This window comes from Hypomesus transpacificus, chromosome 26 (genome assembly GCF_021917145.1).
Source record: "Hypomesus transpacificus isolate Combined female chromosome 26, fHypTra1, whole genome shotgun sequence".
Lineage (NCBI taxonomy): Eukaryota > Metazoa > Chordata > Actinopteri > Osmeriformes > Osmeridae > Hypomesus > Hypomesus transpacificus.
In genome coordinates this window covers 1,951,483-1,974,830 of record NC_061085.1, presented here as the reverse complement: position 1 = coordinate 1,974,830, position 23,348 = coordinate 1,951,483, and the positions used below count along the sequence as shown (strand labels likewise).

General features: G+C 41.2%; 1 protein-coding gene across 1 annotated transcript in view; it reads left to right on the top strand.

Moving 5' to 3' along the window:
* thop1 (thimet oligopeptidase 1) overlaps positions 1 to 20,688 on the top strand; it is a 73,427-nt gene extending 52,739 nt beyond the window's left edge. Inside the window, exons 7-11 of the mRNA XM_047050005.1 lie at positions 4,254 to 4,455; positions 12,673 to 12,859; positions 16,341 to 16,469; positions 16,610 to 16,746; positions 20,283 to 20,688. Of these exons, the coding sequence (XP_046905961.1) occupies positions 4,254 to 4,455; positions 12,673 to 12,859; positions 16,341 to 16,469; positions 16,610 to 16,746; positions 20,283 to 20,444 (817 nt within the window). The 3' untranslated portion in view covers positions 20,445 to 20,688. The remainder of the gene's footprint in view (positions 1 to 4,253; positions 4,456 to 12,672; positions 12,860 to 16,340; positions 16,470 to 16,609; positions 16,747 to 20,282) is intronic.
* The last annotated feature ends 2,660 nt before the right edge of the window (positions 20,689 to 23,348 follow it).

The window sequence follows — 23,348 nt, the reverse complement described above, 5'->3', positions numbered from 1 at the left end:
AATTCGCATGAATCGCATCAGCTGTGTGCTTGGCCATCAAGTGGTATTTCAGACTGGACGTGCTACGATGATAACTCAGTTTACAACGACAAAACACACATATCACTTTGGTCTTGTCAATGGAACCATTTGGCAACTTTTTAAAAGTAAACTTTCCATTCAGAATCTTATTGGCATCCATTTCGGCGTCTCGCGCTCGCCATCCACTCAAAACGTTAGCCTACTACCAGAGAATGTCTAATATCCATAAACGGGCTCTGCTACTACTCTTTAGCCGGCTCGCAAGCCAAACAAGTGCGTGTGTGGCGTGCCTGTTGTTTTATTTCCGGTCTAGCTAGATCCGGTGTGGTGTTGTAGTCTTTCTAACGTCGGTAATTGTTGCAACAGCATGTGAAAAAAACTACAAAGTTTGCTAGGCCAAAAAGAGCGTTAATCGCGGGATAAAAAAATTGACGCTGTTAATTTGGGTTTGCGTTAACGCCGTTAATAACGCGTTAAACTGACAGCACTAGTTACCATCACTGTTTGACATTTCTTTTGCATCCATGTAGCGCATCCTGTTCTTTTTTAATTTTGGTTTCACAGTTTTCTCCTTATTTACAGTCTCTTTGTTTCTACACACTTTGGATATGTGACCTGTCCTTCCACAATTGTGTCATTTTTTATCCTTGTAGTTAGGGCTGCACGATTATGGCCAAAATGATCATATCGATTATTTTGATCAATATTGAGATCACGATTAATTATCACGATTATTTGTTGATTTTAACCTAATCGAATTTCATTGTCATTCTGCATTGTACCTGCAGAATGGATGTGAATAAAACTCAAAATATAAATCAATAAAAAACAAACGATCTCCGTCCACACTAGCGTTTTCATATCGTTTTCCAAATGTTTGCCGTCCACACTAACACGGGTACATGACAATCGTTGTCATGGTTACCCCACTCCTGCCCCTCTCTCCCGCCACGGTGCCTCATTTACATACTCCTTTGGCAATACTATTTGGTGTTTTAAAATTGTCCCACCAGCTAGCTGTTCAGCCAGGTCTCACCCAGAATCGCTGCTCTATGTTTGGTTTAAACCGTCTTCTCTGCCTTGTCCTCCTATCGTTCAGGCACACCGAGTAGGCTACAAAACTCGCCTTCTGCTTAGGAGTAATGCGTAGGCTATCTCGTGCAGCCCTACTTGTAGTAACAGTCCACTTCCTTATGATTAATTGAAATAGCATGCACTTTCATTGCACTACTGAGCTGATGCGATTCTCTTGCCACTGTCTCCATAGACACGGCAATCTCCATTGCCCTCTTGAAAGTGAGCGCGGCCTCGGTCAGCAATCTTTTCTGTATTACCTCTGTGTTTAATCCACATACAAGCCTGTCTCTGAGCGCGTCATGCAAGTGTGCTCCAAACTCGCAGTGTTCTGACAACTTTTTAATGACTGCTATGTACTGCGTCACTGATTCTCCCTCTTGTTGGTTCCGTTTATGAAAACTACATCTTTCGGCAATTACAAGCAGCTTTCAGAGAATAATGTCCTCGCAAAGCATCCACAATATCCTTATCGTTCTTTTCTCCAGGCTTTTCCGGAGCTATTAGGCTACGTAAAAGTCCAAAGGTTTTAGCGCCTAGCAAACGTTCTAGTTTTTTTCACATGCTGTTGCAACAACTACTGACGTTAGAAAAACTACAACACCACACCGGATCTTGGTAGACCGGAAACAAAACAACAGGCACGCCGCACACACTTGTTTGGACTTGTGAGCCGGCTAAAGAGTAGTAGGCTAACGTTAGGTTTTGAGTGAATGGCGAGTGCGAGACGCCAAAATGGATGCCAATAAGTTTCTGAATCGAAACTTTTAAAAAGTTGCCAAATGGTTCCATTGACAAGACCAGTGATCTGTATGTTTTGTCATTGTGAACTGAGCTATCATCGTATCAGGTCCAGTCTGAAATACCACTTGATGGCCGAGCACACAGCTGATGCGAATTATCCGCCCCCTCGTCAAAGCCAGGCGATTGCAATGTTGTTTTCAATTTAAAAAAAAACATTTGCAAGCAATCCGATCCACGTTGATAAGAGCATTAAAATTATTTTAAAAAAATGATAAAAAGAAATCAAAGGACATTTAGAATAGATAAAAATTTGCAATTAATTGCGATTAATTACGAGTTAACTATGACATTAATGCGATTAATCACGATTAAATGTTTTTATCGTTTGACAGCACTAGTGAAAAGGTCTAGAATCTTTCAAGGGGGATTTCTCTGCTTGAGCATTCCAGGTTTACCAACATTCAGATACGCGTATCTTCAACTATTTTCAAATTTCAATATATGACGCATCATTTGAAAGCTTACAATCTGCACCTTTACAATCTATAAAAAACTGAAATGTTGGCCGACAACAGCCCCATTTCACCCGAGCGTGTCACAATTGTAAACTGACTGCACTTCTGTGGCGCGTTTTCTATCTTAAAGATACTCAAGGCATATTTTTCCCTCTCATTCACCCATTCCCACACACACATACCAAAGGCAGCGGATCTGCCACAAGAGGTGCTGCCCTGCCCATTAGGAGCATCATGGGGTTCAGTGTCTCACTGATTACAACACATGGACAGGAGGAGCCGTGCATCAAACCACCAACCCTGCAGTTAAAAGATGCCCCACTCCACCTCCTAGCCACATCCGCCTAGAACCCATTAAATATTTGCCGTCTGAAGGTCCGAAGGCTTGTGCCATGCACATGCCAAATGTCAACTTCATAAAGTTGCTGGTTGACCAAAGAACTGACTGACACACACACACTCAGATTCATGGACTTATTTTTCTATAACTAAATGTAGAAATGTTGACTCTCCCTGCAGCAATAAGGAAATAGAGATTGTACATGTGCTTTAAATTGGTTGTTCTGGAAGGAAAGTGAAATGGTCTACAGTAAGACAAGCAAATCATCAAATGATTAATTGTATGTGTGTGGCTGCCTTAAAAGTGAAAGGACATAAAAACATTTGCAATGCAATTAAACATTTCTTGCAGTGGCGATTTCTCTAAGACTGCAAGGGAAGCTCAGCTTCCCCTAACATTTAAAAAAAATCATGGTCAAATATTTACTATTGTGTTAACATTTTAACTGCGTTAGAACACGTTCATATCAAAGACGAGTTCCTTCAGAATCAGCTACATATATTAGCAGGTCGACTGACTGATTTCAGTCTCATACATTCCCGTAGCACCACAGTGGATTTCCCTGAGGAAGCTCAGCTTCAGTGGACTTCAATGGGGCTGCTGTGAACAGTTGTTTTCAGTGCTTCGAAATTATACGGTCATTGGATAAATGCTGCAATTATGTCCCGCCCTGGACGCTCAGCGTCTCTGGGGGTGAATGGAGGAGTGGGCTGGCCTGGACGCTGGGCTTCCGCGTGATGATTGGAGGGTCTGTCGAAAGACTGCATCTCCTTTTGATTGACAGTGATTTTGTACTATAAAACTCGCCGAAGCTATTCAAGCTCAGTCTCATAACGATTTTGCAACTGTAGTTGAAAGACAAACTGAGGCAACCTATTTCTTGGTATTTGCTTGGCGAAATTGCTTGCCAATTTTCATCATACAACTATACATTACATTCCTTGTTTTATTTTAACCTAATTCCCACATTTCCTTCAGGTTTAATGTTTTTTCTTTAGTTCGTTTGTTCAATCATTCATACAGTAGGCTAGGTTACTGTCATAGGGGTTAACTAGCCAGTGAACTGAACATGTATACGATGTCAGGTGGCTAAGCGGTTAGGGCATCGGGCTAGTAATCTGAAGGTTTCCAGTTCGATTCCTGGCCGGGGAATATGACGTTGTGTCCTTGGGCAAGGCACTTCACCCTACTTGCCTCGGGGGGAATGTCCCTGTACTTACTGTAAGTCGCTCTGGATAAGAGCGTCTGCCAAATGACTAAATGTAAATGTAATGAAAATGAGCTTCCCTATTTGAAAGACCAGCAGCCGCCACTGATTTCTAGCAGTATGATTCGTGTGAAGGAAATATTTGTGGTTGATGGTTTTAACCTTAGTATGAATTTAAGCCTCAAGTTTTGACCAAAGGTACACAGTTGTAAAATGAAGACACTTTCTTAGCTGATGAAAAAGGTTTAAATATAAAACTGTATGAACAGATTTAGTGCTATCTATTTAGCCTTCTTAAGCTTTTAAGTCATAAACTAATCATCCTTGCATTATTTTTATGTTTCCTTTAAAGAGAGGGTAAGTATGGCCATGCTGCCTGCTTTGGCCTGCAACCTGGCTGTCTGCTGCCCGATGGTACCCGGCAAATGTCTGTTGCAGCTATGGTGGCCAACTTCAGCAAGCCTACAACCGACGCCACCTCATTGCTGCAGCATGACGAGGTGGAGACCTACTTCCATGAGTTTGGCCATGTCATGCACCAGCTGTGCGCTCAGGTCAGGAACCAACTGCACACACAAGACAACTTGGTGTAACGTGATTGGAATAAGTATTTTCACTTTCCAAGGCTAATGAAAATTATAGGTAGCTCTTTACGTTAGCTCTTTACGTTAGTGTTCTTATAAGTGTAATCACATAAGTACAGTGTTATAAGCAATCTAACTATCGAGGCAGGAATTGTGTGTAACAACAAAGTTCGTTGACTTACACTCTAAACTAAGTAGACTTGGCGAATAAACCCCAGTATGAGTGTGTAACTAATGTGTAAGAATGTATAATGTCTACAAAATGTGTAGAGTGCATGACAGGCTACTTCAATCCAAAATACCTATGAGAGAAGATGGTGCAAGCATAACACTAAATAGGAACGACGAAAAAATAGGATAAATTGAAAATGATGACCCATTTAATGATTCAGTGGGTCATAAAACTATTGACTAAGGGCAATAGTCACAAGATGAGTAAAGAGATTAATACTTTTCTAGTATCAAATACAAGAGGAACAATAACCATAAGTGCTGTTAACCACAAACAGTAGGTTATCACATAAACACAATTAGTTAGGGGCCTCCCAATAAACAAAAACATATATTAAACATTACTGAAGCCAGCAATGTTATCCAATAAATGTCTCTACTCGGTACCGAGTGCTAATAAAGGTCTCTGACGGTGCAGGCCTGATATGAATAGTCGATGCAGCCCAAGCTGCTATACGATGGCGGCTACTGTTACACGCCCCAAGAGCGTGTACTCACCAACCCCGAAGGCTACCCTTCTGTAATGGTGCCCCGAAACAACAGCTCCATGTGCGGAAAGAAGGTTGCGCAAAACCCCAACTCCGGGGAACAAAGCTATTCAAAACATCCAGCGTTGTCCTCGCCAGGTGGATTTTGCAGGCTGGAACAAACAATCCAGCGCGGTCCTCACAGGTGCTAGGTCACACGGGTCCAGGGTTCTCAGCGTGTAGGAGATCTTCTGCTCTAGGCTAAGCCAACTAAAACGCCGGCCACAGTCACGACTACAGCGGGACTACGGCTAGGCAGGAACACGGTTTCCACTGAACAGTTCTCGAAACTTCGACTGAGGTAACAGTCCGTTAACCGCTTCCCATAAAGGCCGGACATACACAAGCATAGAAGCTAGGTTTAGCTAGCTTAAACAGGTTTTCAACGTCGACGCCTCGCGAGAGCTTAGAATCCAGCTTCTCCGTGAGTGGTCGCGTCGCAAGAGAGAAAAGAAACGTAACATCTGTACTGTGCAAGTAGACCAGGGCGTAACTTGCGCCCTACCAATCAACAAGCGGTGATAGTGATGTTGCAGCCTCACATAGTTGAAAAGGTTGCATCAAAACTGATAAATTGGGCAATCCAGTGAAAAAAGGTCCTAACCTATATCTATAAACTCAACCATAAAACGTCACTGAAGGTTAGGCCGAATCCCAATAACTCCCCCTTACACCTTCCCCTTACCCCTAGCCCTGAATTTACCCCTAGCCCTTGGCCCTCAAAACTGAGGGGTAAGGGCTACATATCCCTAAGAGGTGGGACGCCACTTGGTTACGGGTACGTAATTTAGCATGTATCGATATCTCCAAAGCAAGTAGTGTTATGCACTGATATCAAACTAAATTTGCTGCTAATGGAGTTTACTTAAAATTGTAGACATGCTAGTCAGAGAAATGCGGGACTTTTGTGCAAATCAGCACTGTAACATCTAGTACCAAACTAGACTCATCTTCAACCATCGACAGAGGCCTCATGTCAGAGACGAGCATGTTGAGGATACTATCTGTTTAGACAACGGCTTGCTGTGGTGTACATGATGCATTTCCCATCAAGAAAGCCTCTCATGTTTGTTTTTTTCTGGAATCAAAAAGATAGTATGAGTATGTGTAATAGCACAATTTAAATCAACTCAATACATACTTACATACATACTTGTTGTTTTAGTTACTAGTTGTGTAAAGGTACTGTTGTTAACAAGCTAACGCTAACTTGTCATGCTTGTCAAGCTGGATAACGAGTAAACACCAGCACCTGAAGAGCTACTTCAAAACGGAACAAAAGTAGGATTCTGTAGTTACTTACCCTGCTGTTGAACTCCCTTCCTCTTCATCTAGGACTCCAACGTTTAAGTTTTAGGTGCTGAATCATCACCGTGGTGCTTCATTGTCATGCCATGTCGCTTTTGCATATCTTATAATTAACACACCTTTTCAATTTATTTAGTGTGAAATTCTCCCACACCTCGGATGACTTGGGTCGTACTGATTTACCTCCGCCAAGTGTTTCAGAACAACGTTAGGGGTCTCTCCGATGGTCTTTCCTCTACCTTCGCTCTGCTCCGCTCTTTTCTCAACTAAAACAATTTGTATACATCAGACCTGCAAACTTGACGCTTTTCGGCGACAATCGCCGTTTTCTTGGTCAATTGGATCATCTACGTGAATTGTGTAGAACCGGACAGTTTTTTATGGTGGGGGGGGGGGGGGGGGGGGGTGTAGGCTGCCCTTCTTCTGCATGCCATGCAGGCTTAGGATTGTGAAACATTATTGGATAATTCTTATAATTGACATTTCTCTGGACCAATCGGAATCTTAGCACTTTTCCTCATGGCCAATCGGAATCTTAGCACTTGCATTTGAATCTTTAAGCACACAGCGTCAACTGTTACTTGCACTGGCCAGCTTGCCTACCGAAGTTGAGTTAGCCAATGTTGTTAGCGATGCTAGCTAACGTCCATTTAATCTGTAGAAATTGTGTACATATTTTATGTAGTTAGATGGTCGGAGGAGAATGAGTGGAGTTGGTGAAGCGCCCTGGTGAGTTGCAGTCATTCGCCATAGTTCTAGTACTAATCTGAGGATAGTCTCCAATAGATATCTATTATGTCTTTGGATATCTATGCCTAGTCTCCTCCACATCCCCCCAACGTGACGTCATCACCAAATTGCGCTAATATGCTAATGCTAACACCAAAAACGACAATAACTGGTCCTTAAAACCATTTAGAGACACCATGTGTATATTTTTTAAATGATATAAATATCTTGATTGCTTCATGTAACCCTTTATCAACAGTTATTAACCTGCAATATGGCCTGTAAGTCATGCTCAGAAATGTGTCATTTGCATATAAATTGCCCCACCCCCACTGTCACCTTTTCGACTCTGAGGAGTTTGCAGGTCTGATATATACAGTATATAACATCTCTGCGACTTATTGAGTGGCGTAATAGTCGCACAACACCGAATCAATAATGACATTTGTTGCCAACTCTTTTAATTAGCAAATTTTATCGATTCGTTGTTGCAGCCTTGTCAAACCCTACCTACATAAGTCCAATTACTTTATAACTTTCATGTAGGCCCATAATATAGTAGTTTGCAGACATACAACACAGATGAGACTCAAGGCCGATACATGCTTCTGCGTTTTTCGAAAAACGGACACATGGGAATGCCCTCGTCTCCGTGGAATGCCCTCTAAAAGCTCTCCGTCAGCCCTCGTAGAGCCTCGGACAGCTTGACGTGCACCTCCTTAATTTTGTATCTACGGAGAGCTACGGAGACCCCCTTGGCTGTGATTGGTCAGTATTAAGTACCGCTTGCGTCAGGGGTAGGGGCGGGGTTGCCATGATAGCAGGACAAACAGAATCCTTTGACCGCCATTGCTTGTAAAGTTTTTACATTCATATTTCAGCTAAACAGTACATGTAAATCAGAATCTGAATTAAAATGTGATGAGAAATGGGCAGTGTAGTTGCTGAAAATGTGCGTATTTTATTGATGGAACGGCTAATTTGTAAATTTGCTCCGACTTTTCGGTAACCTAGGTAAATAAACACTCAACGACGTCTAAACAAAAAAACGTTGCGCCACCTACTCTTCTGGCGGTGAATTGTTTTCAGCACCCACAGCCTACGGAGAACCATAAACGCAGTCTATCCGTCCGTATCCGTGCGTATCCGTGCGCCCGCCCATCCGTAACGCAGAAGCATATTTCGGCCTTCAGGAGAATGAATTAAAGATATAGGTAGTGGGAGGGTGTTGCACTTTTCTGCTTCTCTTTTACGTCATTCCTATGAAACATTTATGGGGCGCCACTGCTTTTGCCTGTTAGTGCCTGCAATGCTGGGAAGAAAACTAAACAAAAAAAAGTTCGGAAACGTTATTTCGGTCGATACTTCCTCCCCTTCAATAATACCAATTTGTATTGTATTTTATATCGTTGGAAAGCCTGATTAGTCACCTTTACAACGAGGTACAACTTGTAAGGATTGTGCATTCATGGAATGAGCAACACAGCTAACTGTGTGGGTAGCGGCCCAAACAAATGTGCCAAAATCCCCTGCAATATTCTTCTGTTGGTATTCACTCTCGTTTTGAGCTTCAAGTGGGATCAGCTTGGGCATGCTCTACGTGCCTTAATGACCAACACAAACATGTTGGCTGACTTGCGACAAATCCTGGTTGAGGAATGGGATGCCATCCCACAGCGGTGTGACTAGCATGAGGAGGAGGTGCCAAACTGTTGTGGCTGCGTATGGATCTGCCACACGCTACTGAGGTCCCTGACTGTGTAAAAATGGCCAATATGTTTTTTTCCTTATTACAGTTTTTTGGGGTCACTACCCACACGGTTAGCTGTGTTGCTCGTTCCACAAATGCATGATCTCTTAAGAAGCTCTTAGCGTTAAGAATCTGGGAAACCCGGCCCCTATCAGTCAATCACCCCTTTAAAATATTCATATAGGCATGTTGGGGTTGGTCTTATTTTGTCAAAGGATGCTACCATTTCACAGAATAAAAGAATGCAGGAAGCCAAATCATTTTATCATTACAGCAATGTACTATGAACTTATGACCTGGAAATAATCTAAATCAGTATGTGGCCATTGATGGACCAGACCAGGAGGCCTTGGACTACAAGGAGTTTATGAAGAGGTTTTATAAAACGAAAAATATGAGGCTAAAATGCTCTGCCTCTGGTTGTGAACCGTGTTGGGGAAAACAATGGCTTTAATGCGATGTTCAACTACCCTGTAACAGACCCATATGTTGCAGGTTATGAAATGTGTAAAAATGTAAGTGTTGAATTGGGCATGGTACACACAAGAGCATTCTTAGAACGCTCTAGAACGCTCCTAAGAAGCTCTTAGTGTTAAGAGCTTCTTACGAATCTGTGAAACCCGGCCAGGGTATGTAACATTGGGCTTGGGCTGAAAATGGCCCGGGTGCTGCTTTATGCGCCCTAATTTAACCCACTGAAATAGCCCTGGAATAAAATGAGGTTTTCTCCCTTTTATAGTATGCTCATGAATATATAGATGAGCTGCACGCTGATTGGTCGGTTTACAACGAGCGAAGCTGCAGAGCAAAGACAGCAACTTAGCCAAACATGCATCGTGAATTGTAGATTTACATGACAACACAGGTTATTTATTCGAATGAAACACAGTCAGGAAAATGAAATAACGTTAACCCCATTGCCAATAAACCAAATCATTACACATTCTACCCATTGGTAATTAGTGACAAAATCATACTTAAACCTTGCGGTTGTGATGAGCATACGGTTGGAACAGCACCTCTTTTCAGCAACAGTGGCTGAACAAATCCTGGTTTAATGTCCAAGGTTTTCAAAACTGTCTTTGGTCAAATAGTTAGAGGAAATTAATAATTGAGTGTCGAACTTCACAGGGATATTCTCATAGACAAACATCAGCCATGCCCGTCAAGTGTTTGGTTCCTTGGGAAGACGATGAAAAGTGTCAGCATTCCCTGTACAGCCTGGAACACTGCATTTACGACTGTAGTCCATTTTCAATATCCTTGAAGCAACTTCCAAACTTTCTTCTTTGTATTTCCCGTGGAAGTACACAGAGCAGGGCGCAGCAAATTTCTGGGCGAGACAAAGGTACAGACCATAGCCAAAAAAAAGTGGTGCGGTTGGTAAAAAAAAAATCGGTTTAAAAAAAATCCACCTTTGTGACGTCACAAAGGTGGATTTTTTTTTAACCAACCGTTTTACAGCAGCAGTTTCAAATTGGCCTTATTCGATCAGCCTGCCGTGGCCATTTTGTTGTCATAGAAAGCAACAGCAGAGGGTGCTAGCTCTAACTGACAAACCGAGGCTGACAGCAACAAAAAAAAAACTATATTTAGCTAACGTTAGCAAAAAATTATCGAGACGCTCAAATGGTGAACTGTGTCATACACGGCTGTACCAACAACAGCAGCAAAAGCAAAGGAGTTCACTATTTTGCTATCCCTACTGTCAGAAAAAACGAAGGGAAAGCTACCGAGGAGCTGAGTAGGAGAGAACTATGGTTGCTCAGAATTAACAGACTGAATTTCCAGCCTACTCCTCACAGCAGTCTGTTCTGACCAGAACTAGGGGATTTTTATGATGTGAATAAATGTATGATTACTTAAGGCAAATCATATTTTATCAAGGTGATTTCAGGCAGCCATTTTTTTTACAAAAACTTCTCCATCCACCATACCTCATCAGACAACTTAATTTTTAACCACTTTAATTACAAGATGGAGAAATACTTTGAGTAGGTGGAATATCCACAAATCTGTGGGAAATGTAGAACAGAAGACAGATTAGAAATATCCTATTTTGATTAAAAGTTATGACCATTCTAGTGACTAGTGGAGACATAGGGGAACCGGAATTATCCTCCCCCAAAAGAAGCTAGCACTATGGCTGGATTCTCCTCTCGATAATTAAAAAACATTCGAGTTTCTTCCACAATCGACCGAATTGGCCAAACAAGGCATGTACATTTAGCTCACAGTGTATATAATCTAGCTAGTTAATGTTGTTTTTCCAAGTTTTTTTTTAATCTACTCAAATCGAGGCTAAACAGTGCTACTACCGTCATAGCTGCCTGTCACGAACGGCCAAGCCAGAGACGTAATTCTTTCCTGAAAAAACTTGCGTCACTCCCACTAACAAATTATTCGTAAGTAAAAGGTTTAGACTTTTAATTGACAATATTGACACCACATATTAAGAAACTTGTCTTTACTCATAATATCGTCTCCGATTTCAATTCGAAGCTGTAAATCTAACACTGTAGGTTCCGGGAGTACAACGGCACTTAGGAATGCTTGGCTGGACCTGTTGTTAGTTTCCTCCAGGATCACAATGACTCTTATTGAGTGACTTGTTGCTCTTGTAGGTTAGTTATAACGAAGTTAAGTCTTGTACTCGCTGTGAAATATTTTACCATTGATTGTTCTTCTACAGGTACAGTCCTGCACTTGTTTGTGGTTCTTGTTGTTTTAATTAGTAACTTGTATAACTGCATGCTCTTATGGGTCTTCCCTTTTGACACTTGTTTAGTTTTTTCACAATGTATGCTTCATGTTTTGGCTGCTTGCAATGTTTGGGACTACCTCGTTATTATGATCAGTGACCTATGCTCTTTTGTAAAGCTCTATCTTGGAAGTGGCTTTGGATAAAAGCGTCTGCCAAATGCATAATTGTAAATGTAAATGTAGGCAATCTCCCATGGTCTCCGCTCTAGCTCCGCCTCGGAAAACAATGGCTGCCGTTGCTGACGATACATTTATTTTCCCCTCTCAGTAACCCCTTAACCAATGATATGTACTTTGAGCTTAAGTTGTCATGAGTATCTGGCAGTTTTCAGAAAAAAATCGGTGATTGGACGGAAAAGATATTAAGGCGGGAACCATGGGCATGGTCCGGCAGGAAAGGGCTAGCTACGTGGGGGGTGGGGGCTTTCTATGACAACAAAATGGCCGCGGCAGGCTATTGTGACGCTGATCGAATAAGGCCAATTGTGACATTTGCATAGGAAAGAGGTTTCAATGGACTTTGAGGTTCACTGTATGTCCATTTTACCCACCGAATTTTTTCTATTCAACTATGACAAGGTAAACTCGGTTTTGCAGTCAATGACCCCTTTTTAACATGTGCACCATATCTTTGTTTGCTCCCTAGTTCAAAAATTTTGTTGAAAGATAATTTGAATTCTATAAACTCTGGTAGTCACATTTACAGTAACATGTGTTTTATATTATGAATTTGTTCAGACATACATTTGTAACACATTTAAAAAAAAATCTGCACTTTTAAGTTTGCAATGACCTATCTGCTGCTGAGTTGAGGCAATAGATGTTTGGTAAAAAGATCTGTAACAGTGTCCTAATTTTCTTGCCTCTCATCCTCCTCAGACGGACTATGCCATGTTCAGTGGGACCCATGTAGAGCGTGACTTTGTGGAGGCACCTTCTCAGATGCTGGAGAACTGGGTGTGGGAAAAGGAACCGCTACAACGCATGTCCAAACACTACAAGACTGGCAAGCCCATTCCCGATGACCTGCTGGACAAACTCATTAAGTCCCGGCTAGCCAACACTGGTGGGTGAATCATAACGAGTCCTCTTACTTCAAAATGACATGTCTAGGTAACAACCTATTATAAGGATTCATAAACTAGTTAAGTGATTTGAATATTTATTGGAAAGTGCCTGTAAAAAAAAATTCCGATCCACAAACAAGGTTTATTCCAGTACACAGCTACCACACCTGTCATAGATGTTGGTTTAATGTACTTCTAACTTCCAATCAAAAAACACCTTTTTGTGCATCGGTAGAGTTAGGGTTTAATTTATGCGATTTGTTGTATTTCGATTGGATGAGAGAAATGCAAATTCACACGACTCATTGGATCTGTGTTGCCAATTAAGAGATTCTTTTGCTAGATTAGGCGAGTTTTCACCTCCCCTGGTGACAAATTCTCATGTAACGACTACCGACAAATCTGCTGACTATCTGCTACTTTAGCAATCTCCGTTTTTGTTGTTGAGCAGCAGCAAAATAACTGTAATCAGTGTTTCCCACAGATTAGAAATCTAATTGTGGCAGGGAGGGGGGTGGGGGTTGTCAGACCGGGGGGGGGGGGGGTCGTAATAATTCCTTCGTTAATAATTTGTTACATTAAATATTAATCCAAAATGATTCACACCTTCACAAAATTAACAACAACTAACATATCATTTCTGCATTATACATGTAGCAACGCTAGTGCTAAACAACTATTTAACTGGTCGGCTCTGGACTTGACGCCAGGTAAGTAGCTAGCTCTTGAGACTTCTCACCAAAAGAACGAAGGGGAAACTTTGAGTACTGTAAGTCGCTCTGGATAAGAGCGTCTGCTAAATGACTAAATGTGAGTAAGGTACCTAGCGAAAAGTAGCCTCAACTTTCCTCGACTTTTAGCTACAGCACTAATGCTGAAGGCTCGCTGATATAGCTGTCGGTCTTACTAGAACGGCATATGTATGCATTGTTGCTAACGTGTGCTGACGTTGTGACTGTGTGCATATGTGAGAAAGACGCATGAGTGACAGAGAGACGGAGGGAGAGCAGGGGAAAGGAAATGCAGCTGAACGAATACGCTGCTTGTTTAAACCTAAATAGCGATAAAAAAAAAAAATTACGAAACGCAATATGTGGCAGCCGGTGTTGATTCTGTGGCGCACCGCCACAAATTAGTCTATGTGTGGGAAACCATGGTAATTGTACTTCTGTGTTGTCATAGAAATTTGCCAATAGTGACTTGTGGTGAGATGTTTTGGGCAACACCTCATTTGATAGAATACGCTGCTAGAGACAAAGAGGTTGTGCTACATATGGGGAAACGGCTCTTAGTCAAAAACATTTTTAAGCTTTTTTAAATTTATGTTGACTTTAATATTACATTTGATGATATTCCTTCCCTATTGACACAGATTGCGGTCCACAATTTTAGTATGACCAGTCCCTTTTAGCCATTCCACAGACTCGGATGAAAACAAAAGGTGATCGTGCCTTTTCAGCTGTAGCCCCTACTCTGTGGAATAAACTGCCAATTTTTATCAGGTCATCCCCCACGACCGAGACATTTAAGTCTTGTCTTAAAAAAAAAATATTCTTTGGCTTTCGAGTTAGTTTAGGGTCACTCGTGCTCACTGTAATTGTGTTGTTTGTCTGTTGTTTTTATTTATTGTTGTTCTGCCATATTCAATGATTTTGTAAAGCACATTGGTCGGCATTGGCTGTTTTTAAATGTGCTCTATACAATAAAACTGACATGACTGGCCTTAAGCATATAGATTTTCTTGCCTCCCATTAAAAGTACAGTAGGTATTTTTTTTCCCCAAAAAATCTACCTGTGAAGTATATACAACTAAATGCAGTCCATATAAATGCAGTCCATAATGACGTAGTTGTGTATAAGGTCCACTGAAAGTTGTTTAACAACACACAGCTCAGAAAATCGGAAACGGAAATGTCAATTTATAGTTTGGAAGCTGCCCGCTACTTTCCTGACATTTATGTTCCAGCAGTGCTGTTTCGGCCAATCACCGCAGTCTTTCTCCTTGGCTTATTTTGTGAATCCACTGTCAATCAAACTCAGCGGAGGAAAGCATGGGGAAGTTTAGACAATAATTCGGGGTGCCATGTCTAATATTTGCATTAATTTTATAATGTTACCTACTGCAACTTTAAACTGATCTTTTAACTCGGCATGCGTAATATAAAACATACTGTATGTTTTGCATTGAAATAATTACAGGGGCTGAAAGATACAATTGAATTACCAGGCCGATCTTGAACGCTTGACCAGTTAGATCCTGTCAACTCCTCCTACCTTACTGTTTTTGTAAGTCATAAAAGAACTGAGGATAGCGTTCGTATAATTTTTAGTGCTGTCAAACAATAAAAATATTTAATCGAGATTAATCGCACAATTGTATCTATTCTAAATGTCCCTTGATTTCTCTTTGTCCAGTAATTTTTTCTCATTTTAATGCTCTTATCAACATGGAGAAGTGGTTCGGAATTGTTTGCAAATGTTTTTCTTTTATTGAAAACAACATTGCAATCGCCTGGCTTTGACGAGAGGGCGGAGAATTTGCATCAGCTGTGTGCTTGGCCATGAAGTGGTATTTCAGACGTGACGTGCTGCGATGATAGCTCAGTTCACAACGACAAAACACACAGATCACTTAGGTCTTGTCTATGGAACCATTTGGCAACATTTTAAAAGCAACATTTCCATTTAGAATCTTATTGGCATCCATATCGGCGTCTTGCGCTCGCCATCCACTCAAAACGTAACGTTACCTTTTTACTCTTTAGCCAGCTCACAAGCCCAAACAAGTGTGTGCGGCGTGCCTGTTGTTTTGTTTCCGTTCTAGCTAGATCTGGTGTGCTGTTGTAGTTTTTCTAACGTCAGTAGTTGTTGCAACAGCATGTGAAAAAAAACAGCAAAGTTTGCTAGGCCAAAAAGAACGTTAATCGCGCAATAAAAAAATTGACGCAGTTAAAATGGGTTTGCGTCAACGCCGTTAATAACCCGTTAAACTGACAGCACTAATCATTTTTTCAATAATGCAGGGGGAACCAGCAAGTCTCAATAATCTGACAGCAAAGAGCACTGCTGACTTGATTATACTGTAGTGGGTTTACAGAAATCTGCCTGGGCAGAGACAGAAGTCCCTTTTGGGGTGAGAATATGGCCAGGGTTTCCCGCAGCTTCTTTGCAGCAAAGGCGGCCGCCTTAGCAACACGCCTGCCGCCTTGACTACGCCAGTTTTCTCCCTTTCATTCCAACGGCAGTCTCACTTCTCTAGAGAACTTCGTTTTAGAGAACTTTCTCTAGAGAACGTTCCCCCCGTTCGTCCATCCATCAGTAAATCTCACCCTACCACCTTGACTAACACATTTTCTGTGGGAAACCCTGATGGCCATTAATCATACTTTTATCAGTTGCTAGGTGTTGTTACATTTAAGTACTTTAACTATTAACTTTTACACATTAAAGGATTAATTCAATAATTTGTTAACCTCCTAGGCCTGTTCAACCTGCGGCAGATTGTACTGGCCAAGGTGGACCAGGCACTGCACACCAAGAATGGTTTGGACCCAGCTGAGGAGTATGCCAGACTGTGTCAGGAGATCCTAGGAGTGCCCGCCTCTTCAGGTCAGAGGGACTCGCATGTGTGCATGTACACACACACATTCTTGTGGTCTAGCTTGGCAAAAGCACTGATATTGCCAAGAGGAAAAGTAGTGATCAATTGTTGTCTTACCAACCCAATCTTTACCCACTGCGTTCTACAGGGACCAACATGCCTGCTACATTTGGCCATCTGGCTGGTGGGTATGATGCCCAGTACTATGGCTACCTATGGAGTGAGGTCTTCTCCATGGATATGTTCTACGCTCGCTTCAAGCAGGAGGGCATCATGAACCCTAAGGTTAGAGCTGTGCGATATGACCAATATCTAATATCCTGATAGATCCTTTCACATCCCGATAACAATACATATCTCGATTTGGCATATTTTCTGCAAATTCACTGAATAAAATGAAATGACCACATGGAGAGGCCAGTTTCAAATTAAATTTTTAATGATATACTCAACAAATAAAAGTACTGTATTTTTAAAGCTGCGGCTTATATTTCGAAGCGTCTTATAGCCCAGTTTTATTATTTTATTATTACTTGAGCTTATTACTTGAAAGTGTAACTGACACTGTAGAAATAATTCAAAATCAAAAACAAATCAGGGTTTGGAAATACAGTGACTTGCAAATGGAAGACCCAGTGAAATGTTGTATACAGCTGGCAAGCTAACGCTAGCAACGCTAACGACATTGGCTAATTCAACTTCGGTAGTGTAACCAAGCTCTTTGTAGGTTCGTTTTAGATATAATTGTATATGGTGTTGTGGACAATAAGACACGGACGCGGTCTCTTTTCACAACTTGTATTTTCCCACTTCTCTTCTTGACATCGCCGTTTGAACAGCCCTCACTGACTTCACGTAATGCTTATATCTGTATCATGCCTACGGCAACTCCCGAGGGATAAAACACCCTTGTCCGTTGAACATAGAAAGGTCTGCTACAGTAGGCTACTGTATCCTCAGGATTTGCAAGCTAGCTAAACGTATACTATATCTAAAATAATTTTGTAGACATAACAATGGATTTTGCCACTAAATGAGTGACTTGGCTTTATTTCTGGACATACTAACCACAACCGAAATGTGTTACACAATGCTGTAAGATCACTTATACTCGTGCATTGCTTGGTATTGTAGCGACAATGCTCTTGGTACCCAGAATGCTCTGCGGCAAGCGGAAAAGCTACTAAGTTAAGGGCATTACCTTAGTTAGATAAGCATTGTTTGGAGTACTATTGTTGTGTTCATTCTGTTTTGATATGTGTAATGCTATAGTCTGTAATTTAGATAATTTGAGTGTTCATCCTGATTGGGAACGTTGTGTAGTTTGATGGCTATCCAAGTTGTCCAATGGAAAAGTGCCTCTGGGGAAATAAACAGTTGTGAGCATTATTCTGCTCAACGCTAGTTTGCGCTATGGTATCGTTGTTCCCGTTTCAAGTGCGGCCTATATTCCAGTGCGGCCTGTACTCCGATTTACAAACACGAAGCTCCCATTCTGGTGGGGTGTGGATTATTTTCCGAAAAATGTGGTACTCAACTCATGGTTGATTTTTCTCTTTTTCAAGGGTAAAAATGTTGACAATTTTGGTCAAATCTACTCCCAAAATGTTATTTGTGCGACCTCAAAACATATTTGGGAGTGTAGCGGCCGACTTGTACATAATTCACTGGACAAGTTTAAGTGGACACTGCACCTTTAAGGGCTCAGTGAGTTATGGGCTATGCTGTAGATAGCTAGCTATGTTTTCTGTTTAAAAAAAAGTATTGCCTTCTTGAATAAACGACATGCAAAGTTGTTTGCCGACTTCACGTCCTTCCAATTCCTTAGGAGCATTTGTGCAAACTACAAATTATTATTGTGGTGCGACCTGTTTTAATTTCTCTAATTACTGCACAGTATGTGCCTGCTGTGAGCTGATAGTGACCGTGGCCCTGGCATTTTTGCTCAGACCGGCCCACCACAATTGGTCAGACTGAGCCACTGCATCTGACACAAGAAACTGAGGGGGAGGGGTGGAGCCTGTTAAGAGATGTGATTTGGCCAACCCAGTGTCAGTATGGAAAATGAATTAATGGGCTGCTGTCCCTGCTTTATGGGCCGGTCGTTGGCCAATTGGAAGTTTATAAAAAATATATACATATCATATCGCCCCCAAGTGCGTCGGCCCAATGCCCGGTATGCCAGATTACCAGTCCAGGCCTGCCGGTCCATCCAACGTTACATAAACAATTAAACTTAATCTTTAGATTCTTAACTTCTATGCATATTAGGGCTGGGCGGTATGACGGTATATACCGTGCAACGGTAGAAATGTGTCTACCGGGAGAGATTTGGCTATACCGTTTCAACCGCGGTATACTTTTCAGTGTTTCCCACACAGACTAATTTGTGGCGATGCGCCACAGAATCAACACCGGGCGCCACAGAATCAACACCGGGCGCCACAGAATCAACACCGGGCGCCACATATTGCGTTTCGTAAACGTTTTTTTTTAACACTATTTAGGTTAAACATGCAGCAAATTCTTTCAGCTGCATTTCCTTTCCCTGCTCTCCCTCCGTCTCTCTGTCACTTACGCGTCTTTCTCACATACATAACTTAAGACCTATAGATCTAAGATTTATACCGTAACCGTGATATAAAATTACTCATACCGTGATAGGAGATTTTGGCCATATCGCCCACCCCTAATGCATATTTTACTTGGTTAATTTAACCCGTCAATCACTCCCTTTCATTGCGCTTCGATTTGTAAATATTGCTGTAACAAGTGGGATTTGACGATATAAACGTCTATCATTTCATATTATATTACAAACAATATATATCGGCATATTGCCCAGCCTCACCCAAGGTAGCTCAACCAATAGCATCAAACGGACGTCATATTGTAAAAATATTGCCATAACTCTATGATACATATTGTACATTTTTTGTGTTGCAATATATTGTTCCACGATATATTGTTACACCCCTACTATTTACCTATTCAGGCAGAGGACAAGGTTTAGTCTGTGTCTCATGCTTTTCAGTGTGCCTTAACTCAGTGTTGTTTTGGGTTGTTGTTTGTATTGACTCAAGCTTGACTGATAGCTAGGCAGATATTTTTACTCTAGAACACATGCATTGCTTGTGTCAAGAAAGAAATGCAGAGCATATTCAGATATGATTTAAAGAAAGTTCCTGTGTAAAAGATTTGTGGATGCAGTGGATATTGAATTTTTAAATCTTTTTCAGAATTGTTACTACGCAAATCACTTTCCAACACACAATTAAATTAAAATTAGGGCAATTTGGTACAAGTTTGACCGTAACAGTTTGGTGGCCCTGTTTTCTGGCTTTTCATGTCTTAGACTACCCGGAAAAATACATGTTTTGAGATGGAGACTGACCTCGCCTGAACATGCACCATCTCCAAACTGGTCTTTTTCCTGGTTGCTTAAGACACAAAAAAGTAGAGAACCAGGCCAATATGTCCAACATGACAAAAACAACGTCTGCATTTTCAAGCCCATCTGCTTAACTGTCCCCATGTTATTTAACTATTTAATGCCCTTATTCTGCTTCTACAGTAGAATGTTTAATTTAATTTGCCTTAGTTATACTGTTAAAAAACTATAGTCTTCCTGGCCCTTTTGTAATCATAAAGTAATGTATTGTACTCAATACCACAACTCTGTATTAATTAGTTTCACTATTTAACTCTAATGGAATCAAGACATTGGCCATCAAAATACAGGTAAATCAACCTATATTTTGACCACAGGAAATCCAAATAGTCTCCTTAAAATGTTTCTCAAATTATCCTTATTCTTACAGGTTGGTCTGGACTACAGAAACTGTATTCTGAAGCCTGGTGGCTCTGAGGACGCTGCTGAAATGCTCAAAAACTTCTTAGGTCGGGAACCAAAGCAGGAAGCGTTCCTTCTCAGCAAAGGACTGACAGTGGATATAGAGTCAGGCACTCCATGTGCCTGTTGACCAGTCACATCCAGCTCACTGTACTCAATGCTGATCAACCATACACCCAGGATTAACTTTTTAGAAACAATTTAAAAATAAAATAAACACCTTAATGTTTATTCCTATGCAGCTCCACATTATCCTTTTACTGTTTCCTTTTTCCACTTCGAATGGAGTACTGTGTTTTGGGAGATTTGTCAACTGATTTGAAATTGCATTTGATAATGGTTGAAAAAACAACATAAACTATTAATTGAGTCAACCCATTTGCCACTTGTTGCTTTCTCTTGCTAGTCACAATTTTTGTCTCTGGTGTATTATTTGTAGACACAAGGGTTGCATTGAGGACAAAGATTTTACAGGTCTACATTTATTTATTTTTTACATTTACTTAAACAACTGATAACCTAGGGTACAATAACCAGCATACTTGCACCAAAAAATTTTTGTACTTTTGGTTCTTCATTCAATTATGTGTAAGTGCGTCTCCAAGAATTTAAATATTGTGAAAATGTTTTTTTCCCGGAAGTGACACCATATATTCTAGAATCATAACACAAAGTTAAATATTTCAAGCCTTATTTGTTTTAATCTTGACGATTACAGCTTACAGCTCATGGAAATCCAGTATCTCAAAATATTAGAATAAAGAGTTTATAATACTGAAATGTAAACCTGAGAAGAGCTCTAGTCAGCAAATTAACTCAAAACACCTGCAAAGATCTTTGTATGGTTTAGTACACATAACCACAATTATGGGAAAGACTGCTGACTTGACAGTTGTCCAGAAGACACTCATTGACACCCGCCATGAGGAGGGTAAACCACAGAAGTTCATTGGTCATTGTAAAGAAAATAAGCTAAATGAGGGCTGCCAGCTTAGTTTAACCTTTTACTTGATGACTCACAAAGTTCACAGACTCTAATGCTTTGTGCTTCTCATAGACCGTCATTAGCTTTAATATAGTTTTTTTTTCTTCTAAAAACTGTAGTCGGTGAATCGAAAGGCCAGAGACGCTTGGTGTTTGTCCCTGGCTTGGGAACCACAATTCACTTTCGGTTAGATTCTCAGGGAGATAATTGACTCGTTAATATCTGACTCCAATTTTAAGACATGTGCACAAGTGCGTTACCTGTAACCTCGAGCGCTTAACAGTTAATGACATGAAACTCCGACGTAGGTAAAAATCGTCTGCTTGATCAGAGCACCGACTCTAAAGTATGCATGTTCACTAAACAGTCGTTTATCTCTACTATAATATAGATTTAACCATAGTAGACCTAGTAGGATATGTAATCGATCACTCAGAGGCTCCGGTAAATTCCTTCGGAGCGTGGAGATCCACTGTAAGTGACTCAGAAGCCTTAAGTTAAAACCTACTCCAAAAGTCTATGTTTATAATCAGTTAGCCGCATCAACCAGACTAGATCTAAGTTTTCACCGCTGTAGCTTGATAGATACGTTTCAAGGAGAACAAGTAACGTCAAAATGCACAATAATAGTTTATTATCTAAATAGTAAGATAATCAATACAATGATAATGAAATATCATCAAATACAAAACATACCTTCTGAGCAATGGTTAACAAAGGCATTCACAATGAAGACTAGGTGCCTAACGCACCGGAGCTGTATCGTAAACAGAACTCGAAGTGTTTGGTAAAACTTCTTCCTATATACACCCAAACCTGACTAAAATGGGGACACCGGTCACATGACTGAAAAGTTGTCTAACGCATACAAATTCAAATTGGATCATTAATCAAGGCTGCAGTAGACCAAGTGGTGCCCTTGCAAGACAAGGGAATATGTTAAACACATGTTGGTCTGCTGCAGGCACAAACTCTGTAAACCCTGTACATGTTACAGTATTAAAATTATTACTAGCATGTAATACATAAAATAAGAAACAAAAGCATATCAAACATGACATTAAAAGCTGTTTAGAACCTTATTTTCAAGAACACAACTTTTAATGATCATTTCAGAGTTTTCCTCTGTCCACCTTCCTCTTCAACTATTGAGACCACCTCTCCAGAGGTGTGTCATTAAGGTGTGATTGTCATTTTAGCATCCATGCAAATCAACAACTGTCCCAGATGAGTGTCTGGGTGACCAGTGACAAAGGGGCTGCCAAAACAGCCCTACAAAACTATTGAGGTTTCCAGAGTGTTACTAACAGTGTCACCTGCTACCCTCAAGCACTGTGCCAGCGAGCTGGCTCCAGTGTTTACGGGCATTTTTAATCAGTCTCTTAATTTATGCTGTGTTCCTGTATGCGTCAAATCTGCTGTCATCATTCCAGTGCCGAAAAAGACCAAGAATACCTGCTTGAATGACTACAGACCGGTCGCCCTCACCTCTGTAGTCATGAAGGTATTTGAACGCTTGGTTCTCTCCTATCTCAAAGCATCCACTGACCACCTCATGGACCCCCTCCAATTTGCATACAGACCTAACCGCTCAGTACACAATGCAATCAACATACACCTGGACAATTGGAACACCTTTGCAAGGGTCCTGTTTGTGGATTATAGTTCTGCCTTTAACACCATCATTCCCGACCACCTCCATATCAAACTGACCCACCTGAACATTCACCCCCTCACCTGCTTATGGATTATAGATTTTCTCACCAACAGGAGACAGTATGTCATGATGGGCCCGCATCTGTCACAGCTCCGCACAGTTAACACTGTTGCCCCCCAGGGTTGTGTGCTGTCCCCCATGCTGTTCTCCCTGTACACCAACGGCTGCTCCTCTGGTGACCCGTCTGTCAAGACCATCAAGTATGCAGACGACACCACCATGATGGGTCTCATCAGTATCAACAATGAGTCTGCCTACCGGAGGGAGGTCGGCCATCTAGAGTCCTGGGGCCTCATGTATAAACGCTGCGTACGCACAATAAGCTTGCGTAC